This window comes from Salmo trutta, chromosome 17 (genome assembly GCF_901001165.1).
Source record: "Salmo trutta chromosome 17, fSalTru1.1, whole genome shotgun sequence".
NCBI lineage: Eukaryota > Metazoa > Chordata > Actinopteri > Salmoniformes > Salmonidae > Salmo > Salmo trutta.
In genome coordinates, this window is record NC_042973.1 from 32,782,472 (window position 1) to 32,796,531 (window position 14,060).

General features: G+C 48.1%; 1 protein-coding gene across 1 annotated transcript in view; it reads left to right on the top strand.

The window, feature by feature from the left end:
- Nucleotides 1–14,060, top strand: part of LOC115151357 (otogelin-like protein) — a 58,811-nt gene extending 44,751 nt beyond the window's left edge. The window contains exons 29-55 of the mRNA XM_029695271.1: nt 1,394–1,550; nt 1,958–1,984; nt 2,157–2,336; nt 2,434–2,712; nt 2,810–2,927; nt 3,060–3,139; nt 3,219–4,069; nt 4,212–4,389; nt 4,512–4,654; nt 4,793–4,816; nt 4,908–5,000; nt 5,103–5,292; nt 5,676–6,035; nt 6,227–6,412; nt 6,610–6,822; nt 7,677–7,781; nt 7,875–7,982; nt 8,135–8,236; nt 8,347–8,451; nt 8,642–8,682; nt 8,786–8,849; nt 8,938–9,116; nt 9,920–10,024; nt 10,148–10,267; nt 10,356–10,401; nt 12,495–12,574; nt 12,659–14,060. Coding sequence (XP_029551131.1) covers nt 1,394–1,550; nt 1,958–1,984; nt 2,157–2,336; nt 2,434–2,712; nt 2,810–2,927; nt 3,060–3,139; nt 3,219–4,069; nt 4,212–4,389; nt 4,512–4,654; nt 4,793–4,816; nt 4,908–5,000; nt 5,103–5,292; nt 5,676–6,035; nt 6,227–6,412; nt 6,610–6,822; nt 7,677–7,781; nt 7,875–7,982; nt 8,135–8,236; nt 8,347–8,451; nt 8,642–8,682; nt 8,786–8,849; nt 8,938–9,116; nt 9,920–10,024; nt 10,148–10,267; nt 10,356–10,401; nt 12,495–12,574; nt 12,659–12,859 — 4,335 coding nt within the window. The 3' untranslated portion in view covers nt 12,860–14,060. The remainder of the gene's footprint in view (nt 1–1,393; nt 1,551–1,957; nt 1,985–2,156; nt 2,337–2,433; nt 2,713–2,809; nt 2,928–3,059; nt 3,140–3,218; nt 4,070–4,211; nt 4,390–4,511; nt 4,655–4,792; nt 4,817–4,907; nt 5,001–5,102; nt 5,293–5,675; nt 6,036–6,226; nt 6,413–6,609; nt 6,823–7,676; nt 7,782–7,874; nt 7,983–8,134; nt 8,237–8,346; nt 8,452–8,641; nt 8,683–8,785; nt 8,850–8,937; nt 9,117–9,919; nt 10,025–10,147; nt 10,268–10,355; nt 10,402–12,494; nt 12,575–12,658) is intronic.

Below are 14,060 nucleotides of genomic sequence, written 5' to 3' on the forward strand. Positions count from 1 at the left end.
ACTGAAGCTCATGACCCTAGGACTGAACACCTCCCTCTGCAATTGGATCCTGGACTTCCTGACAGGCCACCCCCATATGCTGAGGGTAGGCAACAACACATCCGCCACGCTGACCTTCAATACGGGGGCTTTCAGGGGTACGTGTTTTGTCCCATACTGTACTCCCTGTTCAACCATGATTGCATCTCAACCTACGACTCCAAAACCATCAAAAGTTTTGCTGACGACACGATGGTGGTAGGCCTGATCACCAACGACAATGAGACAGCCTATAGGGAGGAGGTCAGTGACAACCTCAACGTCAGCAAGACAAAGAAGCTGATCATGGACTACAGAAAACGGAGGGCCGAGCATGCCCACATCAACGGGTCAAGAGCTTCAAGCTCTTCGCTGTTCACGTCACTAAAGAATTAATATGGTCCAGACACACCAACACAGTCGTGAAGAAAGCACAACATGGCCTCTTACCCCTCAGGAGGCTGAAAAGATTTGGCATGGGCCCTCAGCTCCTCAAAGTTCTACAGCTGTACCATCGAGAGCATCTTGACTTGCTGCTCCACCGCTTCATATGGCAACTGCTTGGCATCCGACCACAAGGTGCTAGTGAGGGCAGTGCATATGACCTAGTACATTACTGGGGTCGAGCACCCTGCCATCCTGGACCTTATACCAGGTGGTGTCAGAGGAAGGCCCTAAAAACTGTCAATGACTCCAGCCACCCAAGTCATAGACTGTTCTCTCTGCTAACGCACGGCAAGTGGTACCGATGCACCAAGTCTGGAACCAACAGAACCCTGAACAGCTTCTACCCCCAAGCCATAAGTATGCTAAATAGTTAACAAAATAGCTACCCAGACAATCTCCATTGACCCTTTATGGACTAACTCTTTGACTCATCACATATGCTGCTGTGTACATATCTACCTCAATTACCTTGTACCCCTGCACATCAACTCAGTACTGGTACCCTGTGTATATAACGTTCCTCGTTGTGTCTTTCTTCCTCGTGTTATTCTTTTTCTATTATTTTTCTATTTTGTCTCTCTGCATAGTTGGGAAGAGCCCATAAGTAAGCATTTCACTGTTAGTCTACACCTGTTTACGAAGCATGTGACAAATAATATGTGATTTGATCCCTGTGTTCCAGAGTTTAACCCACGTCTCATTGTTCTGATGTCCCATCACTCCTATTCACTCCCCTTCAACACACACAAACATGTCACTCATTCCTACCTACATTATTCACACACACTCCTAACCCACATCTAACCCCGATGACCTGTCTCCCACTCTATACCCTCACTCACCCCCCAGGTAGATATGACCTGGTTCTAATGTACATCTGCAACCTGTGTGTGTGTGTTTTCATGTGTGTGTGTTTGTGTGTGTGTAGGTGGATGTATCATGGTTCTATAGGAACTGCTTGACAGACACGTGTAACTGTAACCGAGGCGGAGACTGTGAGTGTCTGTGTACATCCATTGCTGCCTATGCACACACCTGCTGTCAACACGGTGTCACTGTGGTCTGGAGAAACCCCTCTGTCTGCCGTGAGTACAGACACACATACACACACAATGTGTGTCTGTTCCTCTGACTTTCTCTCTGTCTGTCAGCATAGGTGCTGGGTCAGTCAATGCTCCTACACGCCCACATGCACACACACATGCCAGTACACAGAACTATAGAGTCCCCCTTCTGACCCTAAAATATTTATATCTGTCATCAAATGACCACACACACACACACACACACACACACACACACACACACACACACACACACACACACACACACACACACACACACACATACACTCTTACACAATACCATGGTCTCTCTATCCCTGCTTGATCTACACAGTATGTCTTGGCTATGAATGGCTACAGTACTATTACATACTGTACATATGTGATATTGTATGTTTCTAAATGTTTGTACTTGTTTTTTCTTTCAGCCTATGATTGTGAATACTACAACCAAGGTCTGTTTGAACGCTAACCAAAATGACTCACAAAGGAACACCATTCAATCACACAAAAATACAAATACACATATACAAACTGAGCTAACTAATATATTCACTCAACATTGAGAATATCCTCCTTCTCTCTCTCTCTCTCTCTCTCTCTTTCTCTCTCTCTCTCCCTCTGTAGAGTTAGGTGAAGGACCGTTTTCGGTGGTCAGTGCTGTATATAACGCTACAGTCTTTGGTGTGAACAGAACCAGTGGGTCAGTGTTTCCTCTAGTTAGGGAGTTCGTAGGCGGGCTGCCTCCCCCTGGGCTACTCTTTAACTTCATGATCACAGCAGGACTACAGAAGGACCGCACATCACGTGAGTCTCACACACACACACCTACACACACACACACAAAACACACACAAACTCAACTCACATGAGCTTCACCCATATGTTAAACTCTGTATTACAGGTCTCCCGGTGGTCTCTCTGGAGTCAGCAGAGCGTCCTAACTACTTCCTGGTTGTGTCTGAGCTTTCTGGGCTGCGGTTGGAGCAGTGGACCCGAGGGGAGGAGTTTGGCCACAGGGCTTCCTTCCTGCAGCACCAGGGGGTGTTCCTGCCTGGCCACACCTCTTTCGAGTTGATTGGCCAGCCAGGAGTGTTCCTGACTCTGACACGCACGTCTGCACGAGCTCAGAAATATGACAACTCTGACAACTTCAAGACCAGCAGCTCCTTTACCCTGGAGGGTTAGACAGAAATACAAATTCATAATACGCAGCACACACAGTTTATTTTACTGTAGTTCTTATGTGTATGTTCATAATGTGTATGTTTGTATTACAGAGAGCAATTTTGTGATCCCGTACCGTATGATGTGTGAGTGGCGCTACCATGCATGTGCCAGTCCGTGTGTCCGTACATGCAGCGACCCCGCTGCCACACGCTGCCACTTCCTTCCCCCGTAAGAACACGCCTAACACACACTTAGAAATGCACGCTTACAAATACACACTTACAACATGATTATATACTGTAAGGGCATGCTTAATACGCGCTTTGAACGTTTGTCCGTGTCTATATGTGTGTCTGGCAGGGTGGAGGGCTGTTTCCCTCGCTGCCCCAAAAACATGGTTCTTGATGAGGTCACCAGGAGATGTGTCTACACAGAGGACTGTGAGTAGAGTGCATCACACCAGGATCTGTAAAGTTACATCGTTTTTAGAGTAATGTATGTCTGTGTGTCTTTCCTCAGGTGTGTCCCTACCTCCCACTCCTACACCCTACGCCTTCGTAAACCGAACAACCACCACCCCAACTACTACTACTGTTAGGCCTACTAGTACTACTACCACATCTAGGACCACTACTACTAGTACCAGAACTACAACCAGTGCTGCCTCTACAAGTGTTACTGCCACCAGAGCCCCCACTACGCCCAGTACAGCCCACCTGACGGAGAGTTTCACTCCCACTCTCACCCCTCCTCGCTCCCCCTCTCCTCCTCCCCCTTCTCTGCCTGCACCCTCCACCCCCACTGTGACTGAGGACACCCCTTTACCTGCAGTCTCTCCCTCCATCTCCCCCTCTCCCTCCCCCACCATTACTAGCAGCACCACTGGGGTCATGACCCCGACCCTGACCCCTGCAGTGGTCACTAGAGTAACTATGGAAACGCCATCCCCTACTTCCCCCAGCCTGGTAGTGACCGAATCCACCACTCCTCCTCTTCTCTCTCCTGCTTCTCCCTCTCCCCCTCCTCCCCCTCCTGCTACCCCTCCCCAGCCTTCCACCCAGCCTTCCAGCTCCCCCTCAGCTCCCCCTATCTCCTCCCCCACTTCCTTTTCCCTTCCTCCCCCTCTCTCCTCCTCCACCCCCACCCTGACCACCGCAGAAACACACCGTCCTGTTGCTACGCCCACGGAGACTACCTCTGTATTCCCCGTCATTTATGACACCTCCATTACCATGTCGACATCACCCCCCGAGACGACGGAGTCCATAACAACGGAAACAGCCACTAGCCCAGACTCCTCTCATACACCTGAGGCAGTCAGCATGCCGACACAACTGTCCCCCTTCCTTCTGCCCACCACCCCCTGCACAGTAAGAGCCAATCAGTGAGAGACAGTGTGTATGGACATGATAAGAGGGCCGAGCATGCAGCCCTGGAGAACTCCCTTTGCCAGTAGCTGAATTTTTGATCTCTCTGATCTCCCTCTCTCTCGTCTCTCTCTGTTCTCTCCAGCCCCCGTATTCCTACCGTGTTGATGAGTGTGCAGAACTGATCTGCTTTAACGGGGAGCTGCTCCTCCATAACTCCTCCCTCCACTGTCGGTACAACACTACTCCTCCTCGCTGCTCTCTGCTGGGCATGGCTGTCCTCACCAACACCGACCCCTGCTGCCCGCTCTGGCAGTGCCCCTGTAAGAACACACACTACTGTACATAGACACACACACTACATACGTACCAACACACACACATTTTACAGACATACTGTGCTTGTGTGTGTTTGCCTATCCGTGCATGTGTGTGTATGTGTTAGGTCGCTGCTCTGTGATGTCAGACCTGCGTGTGATAACGTTTGACGGTAACAACGTGGCGCTGTATGATAACGGCTCCTACATCCTGGTCTACCTGCCCACAGAGAACATCATAGGAACAGTGAACAAATGCCCTACCAGCCAGGTACACGCACACACACACACACGCTAAAACACACACACAAACTCTCTCTGTTTCAAATACATTCGCTATTATAAACTGTCATAGGATGCTATAAGCACCTGATTCTGATTGGTTGACTTTTTCTTGTTTCATATTTAGAGCGTCAACTCCATCAGACGACCTGTGAGTTTCCTTTTAACATCTAATCATGATCATTATCATAGTAATTATATGGTCATTATTACACTGTTTTACTTGGACACCTTTCTCTCAGAGCCCTAGTGGTGGAACGTCAGGTCTGTGTTTCAAGAACTTGAACATCACCACTCCCTCCTACAGGATCATCATCAACCGTCTTGACCGCAAGGTGACCATCACTGACCGCAACCGACTGACCACTGAACCATTACTGATCGCATACACTGTAGAACACAACTCATGCTATATCTGTGTGTGTGTGGGTATACAGGTGTCAGTGAACCACATCAAGGCGCGGCTGCCTTTCTCCCGCCAGGCTCTGTCAGTAGAGGACACAGGCAGTATGTACCTGATCACCACTCCTGGAGGAGTCAACATACAATGGTACCACAGCACTGGCATCATGGTGCTGCAATACACCGCCCCCTCCAATACATCTGTTCCTACTAGAGGCCTCTGTGGTAAGACATCCATGAAATAAGCTAGATTTGGCATTTACTCTCTCGCTTCCATCCTTCATTGTCAGATCAGGGATGTGGGTTTGTTTTGAAGATTTCCACTAGCATGATTTAATGAACCTGGAGAAGAGAGAACGTTTCTCTCAGACCTTACCCTATTCCTGGCCTATTTCGTCAGGGTGTGCGCGTGTGGGCGTGCATTTGTTAATCCGTGCGTGTGATGAACATGAGTGTATCCGTAACAGTTTTGTAAATAAAGTATCAAGTTGTTTTAAATTGTGATTGAGAGTTGCGCCTCTTCCTTCTCAATGCTCATGCTATTATTTGGTTGCACCTTGTCTCACGTTGGTTGAGCACCTTTTAGTCCCTGCTGGTGTGTCTCCCAGGGTGTTGTGACGGGAACCCGGCTGATGACCTGAAGCTGCCTAACGGTACGGTGGTGAGGGAGGTGGCAGACCTGGGTCTGTTCCTGCAGGCCTGGAGGGTCCACACCTCAGAGGACACGGAACACACACGACGCATCGGGGACAACTGTACCACTGGAGACTGCTCCACCTGTCTCTCCATGCTCAGACAGAGACCTTTCACTCCCTGCCACAGCAAGGTGTCTCCAGAGCAGTTCTGTGATGTGATGTGGGCAGGGGACCTCCACTATAAGGCCCACCAGTGTGACTTCCTGGCAGCCTACGTAGCTGTCTGCTACACTTACCAAGTCTGCATCAACTGGAGACGACACAACTTCTGCCGTAAGGACCTCGTACACACACGCACCAATACACACTAATACACACACACATCAGGTCTGCATTAGCTGGTGACGTCACAACGGTATGTTCTTGCGGTGTGTCTGTGTGTGTGTGTGTGTGTGTGTGTGTGTGTGTGTGTGTGTGTGTGTGTGTGTGTGTGTGTGTGTGTGTGTGTGTGTGTGTGTGTGTAGCGTTGAGGTGTCCCTCAGGTAGGGAGTACCAGGCGTGTGTGTCGACCTGTACCACCCGGACCTGTCAGAACAGAGAGTTCTATGAGGAGACCACCTGCTCCCACATCAGAGAGGAGTGTGTGTGTCGCTCTGGAACCATCCTGCACCGAGCAGACTCCACTTACTGCGTCACAGAGGAGCAGTGTGGTGAGTATGTCAGCTCTATGTCAGCTCTATGTCAGCTGTATGCCAGCTCTATACCAGCTCTATGTCAGGTCTATGTCAGCTCTATGTCAGCTGTATGTCAGTGTGTCTGCTCTAGTATGTCAGCTCTATGAGCTTGTGCTCTGCTTCTGTGTTTTTTAGAGTGTACTGATAACGTATGTCTGTGTGTGTGTTTGTAGTGTGTACGGATAACGAGGGGTCTCCGCGGGCCCCTGGGGAGGTGTGGAACGGGTCATTGCGTGGCTGTTGTCTGTTCCGCTGCCTGGAGAACGGTTCTGTGGTGGCAGTAGAACCTGACTGCAGCTTTAGTCCCACTCCGCTGTGTGAGAGGGAGGGAGAGTACGTACTGGATGTCCTGGAAGAGGGGGCCTGCTGTCCCAAGAAGATCTGTGGTGAGGACACACACACACACACACACATGCATGCTTAGACACCTGCATATACCATCGACTCTCTCTCTCTCTCTCTCTCAATTCAATTCAAGAGGCTTTATTGGCATGGGAAACATATGTTTACATTGCCAAAGCAAGTGAAATGGATAAACAAAAGTTAAATAAACAATAAAAAGTGAACAGTAAATATTACACTCACACAAGTTCCCAAAGAATAAATAGTTAAAGTAAAAAAGGTCAAATAAATAATCAAATAAATCGTCATCCGGCCAAACCCGGATGACGCTGGGCCAATTGTGCGCCGCCCTATGGGACTCCCAATCACGGCCAGTTGTGATACAGCCTGGATTCAAACCAGGTTGTCTGTAGTGACGCCTCTAGCACTGAGATGCAATGCCTTAGACCGCTGCGCCACTCGGGAGCCCCTTGCCTTGTCTCTCAGATCGTTCACAGCTTTGTGGAAGTTACCTGCGGCGCAGATGTTTAGGCTGAGGTATGTATCGTTTTTTTGTGTGCTCTAGGGCAACGGTGTCAAGATGGAACTTGTATTTGTGGTCCTGGCAACTTAACCTTTTTTGGAACACCATTATTTTTGTCTTACTGAGATTTACTGTCAGGCCCAGGTCTGACAGAGTCTGAGCTTAAGATCTAGGTGCTGCTGTAGGCCCTTCTTGGTTGGGGACAGAAGCACCAGATCATCAGCAAACAGTAGACATTTTACTTCAGATTCTAGTAGGGTGCTGTAGAGTGTTCTAGTGCCCTCGCCAATTTGTTGATATGTATGTTGAAGAGAGTCAAGCTGCATCCCTGTCTCTCTCTCTGTCTCTCTCTCTCTCTCTTTCTCTCTCTCTCAGAGTGTAATCTGACCATCTGTGAGAGTGAGGCTCCGCCCTGTGAAAATGGGAACCGGCTGGTGATTGGTTACAGTGCCTTGTCCTGCTGCCCAGAGTACCGTTGTGGTAGGTACTGAACCAAAAGATAATAGCTTTAATCATTCACTGGTATTGTTAGGTTCGGTTTAATAACTGAGTCCTGTGATTGGTCTGTCTCAGAGTGCGACCCCCATGCCTGTCGCCCCGTCACCGCCCCTGACTGCAGAGAAGATCAGTTCCTAGTGGAGGTCCGTGAGGACAACTCCTGCTGTTACTCCTTCCTGTGTGGTAAGGTCAAACCTTCTACTGCTTACTGGGTCGACCGTCTCCGTCCAACATTACTGCAGCTGGACTTTGGGTAGAAGTTGCCCTTAAGTAGAGGACCGACGATCGGACAAAAACAGTCAGTGGCCAACGGTGTGTGTGTCTTCTTTCTGCAGTGTGTGAGTCATGTATCGAGCCCGTCCCGGCCTGTTCCGATGGCGAGATATTAGCTGTGAATCTAAACACCACCAACAGCTGCTGCCCTCAATACCACTGTGGTAACACACACACATTATACTCTACACACTATACAAGCTGTACAGACACACACATACATGTACACACACACACAGTGTTGTTGTTTACAGCAGTGTTCTCCTGTGTGCAGTGTGTGATGTGAACCTGTGTCCTGAGTCGTCTCTGACCTGCTCTCCTGGCCTGTCTCTGGTCCAAACCACCCACCCTGGACACTGCTGCCCCGACCACCGCTGTGGTACACACACACACACACACACACACACAAACACACATTTTTGCACACACAATAGTTGCACACACACATCTAAATGCACACACATACCATCATGCCCAGAACTGTGTCTTTGAAAAATCTTGTGGTCCAAACAGAGCATGGTTCTAGGCCTCCACTTCTGTAGTAAACAAAGTCTCTCTTCTTCTCTCAGAATGCCAGTGTGAGGACAGCTCTCTCCCAGTCTGTCAGGTGGTGAGTCAGTCAGCTTCAGGAATATTCCTGTTTGTGTGTGCAATGTGCATGCGTGCATGTGTGTGTGTTTGTGTGTGTCATAGTAACGTCTCTGGTCTCTCAGGGGGAGATGCAGGTGGAGGTTCCAGATAGCAGAAGCATCTGTGGCTGCCCCCGCTACACCTGCAGTAAGTACACACACATACACACACACTATGCACAGACACACCCTAGGCTACTAACCCCTAACCTCTGACCCCTGACCTCTGTGTGTAGAGAAGGCAGAGGTGTGTGTGTTCCAGGGAGTCACGGTGCTGGGGCCAGGGCAGAGCCTGATTCAGTACTATGAAGGAGAGCTGTGTTACACCGTTCACTGTTTGACACACCGTGACACACACACCGGATACTACGCCATGGACGTGTCCGCTGTCAACTGCTCTCAGAAGTGTGGCCCGGTATGTCTCTCTCTCTCACACACACCCCAAACTTCCATCCTGATCAGAGTTACGTAAACCCTTCTGACTCCCCCCCTTCTGACTTCTCCCCCCTTCTCACCCCCCCTTCTGACTTCTCCCCCTCCTTCTGACTTCTCCCCTCCTCTGACTTCTCCCCCTCCTTCTGACTTCTCCCCTCCTCTGACTTCTCCCCCTCCTTCTGACTTCTCCCCCCCTTCTGACTTCTCCCCCTCCTTCTGACTTCTCCCCTCCTCTGACTTCTCCCCCTCCTTCTGACTTCTCCCCTCCTCTGACTTCTCCCCCTCCTTCTGACTTCTCCCCCCCTTCTGACTTCTCCCCTCCTCTGACTTCTCCCCCCCTGACTTCTCCCCCTCCTTCTGACTTCTCCCCCCTTCTGACTTCTCCCCCTCCTTCTGACTTCTCCCCTCCTCTGACTTCTCCCCCCCTTCTGACTTCTCCCCCTCCTTCTGACTTCTCCCCTCCTCTGACTTCTCCCCTCCTCTGACTTCTCCCCTCCTCTGACTTCTCCCTCTCCTTCTGACTTCTCCCCTCCTCTGACTTCTCCCCCTCCTTCTGACTTCTCCCCCCTTCTGACTTCTCCCCCTCCTTCTGACTTCTCCCCTCCTCTGACTTCTCCCCTCCTCTGACTTCTTCCCCTCCTTCTGACTTCTCCCCCTTCTGACTTCTCCCCTCCTTCTGACTTCTCCCTTCCTCTGACTTCTCCCCCCTTCTGATTTCTTCCCCCTTCTGACTTCTCCCCCCCTTCTGACTTTCCTCCCGTCTGACCTCCCCCCATCTCTCAGCACCAGCTTTACGTAGCATCGTCAGATCCTCAGGTGTGCTGTGGCTCTTGTAAGAACGTCTCCTGTTCCTTCAACATCCACAACAGAACCACTGAGGTCTTCACTGTGAGAACACACACACACACACACACACACACACAGCTTAATACTGCCAAACAGATACAAATAATCTACCTAACACACAGGAAAGTCCTGGATGGATAACTTTGACGGTGTGTGTGTGAACAGGCGGGGAGCTCCTGGGTGGATAACTGTACACGGTACGACTGTGTGGAGACGGCAGGGGGAACCGTGGTGCTGGCTTCAGGGGTGGTCTGCCCCCCCTTCAACGACACAGAGTGCACTCAGGTACACACACACACACACACACACACACACACACACTAACATTCACACACAATGAGGTCTGTCTGTAACCTTTCTTCAATCATTGCAGAATGGGGGCGTGGTCCAGAGTTATGTGGACGGCTGTTGCAGAACGTGTAAGTGACCGATCACATTTGCTTCTCATATGCTTTCAGCTGTCAATCACAGGGGTGGGCAGGGCGTTGCCTGGCAACGGTTGGGCTTATTGGCTGACTGGTTGGGGTGTGTGGCCTGTAGCAGCCTAAGGCAGAGTAAAAGCTTGTGGTTGGCTGGCAACAACCAGCATGAATCACTACACTACCCAGCAGCCTCTGCTGTAGGGGTGGTCTTAGATCTGCCTGATGGTCCTGATAATATTGAAGAAGGATTTTACTGTTGATTGGAAAGTACTTTATTTAGTGGATAAATTATCATAACTCACAGTTATCTGGAGAATAACAGCATGCAAACAATGGTCCGTCCTACCACTCCAATTTTCTTTTACACTCAATGACGCTAATGACAAACTGTAGCTAAACAGACTCTCTAAATCCATAAAGTACTTTCTAGATATCCGTAAGAGGAAGGCAGTTTGTATTTTAAGTGAACTGCAGTGTTGGAAAAATTATCCATTTGTCATACTTGAGTAAAAGTATAGATACCTTAATAGAAAGTTACTCAAGTAAAAGTCACACAGTAAAATACTACTCGAGTAAAAGTCGAAAAGTATTTGGTTCTAAATATACTTAAGCATCAAAAGTATAAATCATTTCCAATTCCTTTTAAGCAAAGCATATGGCACCATTTTCTTGTTTTTAAAGTGTATGAATAGCCAGAGGCACACTCCAACACTGAGACATAATTTACAAAAGATGCATTTGTGTTTAGTGAGTCTGCCAGATCAGAGGCAGAAGGGATGACCATGTGTTGTCTTGATAAGTGTGTGAATTGGACCATTTTCCTGCTAAGCGGTCAAAATGAAGTACTTTTGGATGTCAGGTAAAATGTATGGAATAAAAACTACATTATTTCTTTAGGAATGTAGTGAAGTAAAAGTAAAAGTTGTCAAAAATATAAATAGTAAAGTAAAGTACAGGTACCCCAAAAAACTACTTAAGTAGTACTTAAAAATATTTTTACTTAAGTACTTTACACCACTGGTGAACTGTCCCATTAAACACAAATTGTGCATGTAAAGGTGAAGAACACAGACCCAGTCTGCTCTCCCAGTAATACAGCAGCTCTGCCTCCTTGTCCGCTTGCCTGCTTTACCAGTTTGGCCAATGGGAATGCTTGTTTTTGTTACATTTTGGCCAATGGTGATGCTTGGTGTTTAGTTTGGCCAATGAGAATGAGCCTTGGTGCATCAGCGTGTAGTAATCCTGAGTGTTTGGCCGTCTGGCTGTCGTCCGCAGTCTCAGAGAGCATTGTCTGGCTCCCATGGCTGTGCATGCCACTGCGCTGATTCCTCTGTGTGTTTTCAATGTGTTCTAAACCAACGTTAACCTGTGTGTTCTCCTATCGTTCTCCTGACGTTGATGTTCCTGCCGCTGCTCCCAGGTTCTGGAGTCGGTGTTATACCGTTTACCGTTAACCCCGTAACCCCCACTGGTAGTACTAACTGTGACAAAGGTACCACGACCTCCCACCTTTCATCTTTAACCTCTCACCCCATAACCCTCACTGGTAGTACTAATTGTGACACAGGTACCACGACCTCTCATCCTTCACCTATCACAGTGTGTGTTTGTCTAGCCCTAACCCTACCACACCATACATATAAACAACAGGTCAAGGTTCACCAAACATTCCTCAGGACAAAACCCCATTCCAATGTGTCAACATGTTATTGCTGTGCTGAATCCTCTATGTGAGTAAGAATCATCCCCATTCCTTCGCATATACAGAGAGTTTGGCCAAGTGTAGAGCTGGACGCCATGTTGCTACCTCTCAACATTCCATCATCCCTTGCCCCTCTGCCCCCTGTGGCTTACCCCCAATTGGCTAGAGTGAGTTTAACTTCAGGCCAGTGGCCAATGGGAGCTGGGTCTCTGGCATGAGAACTGCCCCCCCAGTCAGCTGGCTGTCAATTAAACTGAGCCCCCGCTGCTAGGCAAAAGAGTCCTGCTCAATAGGCCTTTTACTGTGTGAATGACAGGACTCTGGGGCTGAAAGCTGTGTGTGTGCTTGCGTGTATCTCAGCGTTTCCTCTGTGTGCGTGTGTGTTTAGGTAAGGAGGACGGTAAGACGTGTAAGCGTGTAGCAATCCGAACTACCATCAGAAAAGACGACTGCAGGAGCAACGCACCAGTAAGAGAGAAACAGTATCAATAAGATTTTTTTTTATTGAGTATAAAATCTTACCACCTCTCTCTCTCTCTCTCTCTCTCTCAGTTGACAGTGTATTCGTGTGATGGGAAGTGTCCGTCTGCCACCATCTTTAACTTCAACATCAACAGCCACGCCCGCTTCTGTAAGTGCTGCAGAGAGAGTGGACTACAAACCCGCTCCGTCACCCTCTACTGCTCACGCAATGCTACCCTGGTGGACTACAGCTTCCAGGAACCTCTAGACTGCTCCTGCCTATGGAACTAAAGAGATCTACTGTAATCCAGGGGTAGGCAACTAGATTCAGTCGCAGGACATTTTTGTCGGAGAGGATGGTCGGGGGCATGGAAAATAATTATAATAATTTGTACACTGTAAACAGGTACCTACACACTGAAGAAGGCTGTACAGACGAAACGTCTGTGTGCGCTATCCCTGATGCAGTAAAAAAATGTAACACATTGAATAATGAAGTAAGCTTTATGCAACATATTTTTGAGTGTGAACCCATTACACCTCTTTGTTTGTCTGAATTCACAGGTTTTATGCACCAGCCAAGCTTCTGGGAGAACGCGATGGTTCTCTTTTGATTAGTTACACTGCAAATTGACCACAACTAAGACAAAAAATAAATGGTATTTGAAAATAACAATAATTTCATACATTGAGACACTATCATGTCTTTTTTTTATTTGTGAGAATACTTGGAAACATTTCCTAAACTAAACTCATTTTTAGCTGAATTCCTTGTGATTTTACAGTCTTTTTTAACGTAAAACTAAAGTCTATCTACCCTGATCTAGTCAATGTGAGCTCCAGTATGGCAAACAGTAGGTTGGACGGAGGATGGAACAGAGGTTAGAGGTCAGACAGGTCAAGCGTCCAGGTAGGCGAGTTCTTTAGTCTTCCTTCAGTCTGTTGTTGAAGGGTGTATGCTGGCCTGTAGTAGTGACCCTGTCATTACAGATGTGTAGTGGTCAGATGTGTAGGGCTGACCACTACAATCTGTTCCTGCTGTACTATGATAACACTAGTCCTATCTGTACTGCTGTTGCCTGCTCCTCCTCATGTGTAACACTAGCTAGTCCTCTCTGGCTTTATAATGTTCAGTGCTGATTTAGTATGTCAGTGATCTGGTGCTCTCCTGATGACTGACATGTTTAATATGCCGCTAATATTTGTCTTAGAACAAAAAACATTAATTACAAATGTAAAGCTTTTATACGAAAGTATTTGGATTTAAATCAATGAATTATTAATCCACCTAAGCATATGGTAGTAGATGATCTGTAGTTCTACAGAAGGCTGTATCTGGGGTATTGTTTCTTGTGACGCATTGTGCCAGTAATCATACAGTATGTGCTGTATTGTTTCTTGTGAAGCATTGTGCCAGTAATCATACAGTATGTGCTGTTGCCATCACACAGATGTTACCACTCAGAATATAACAATAAAACACTCAACAGTG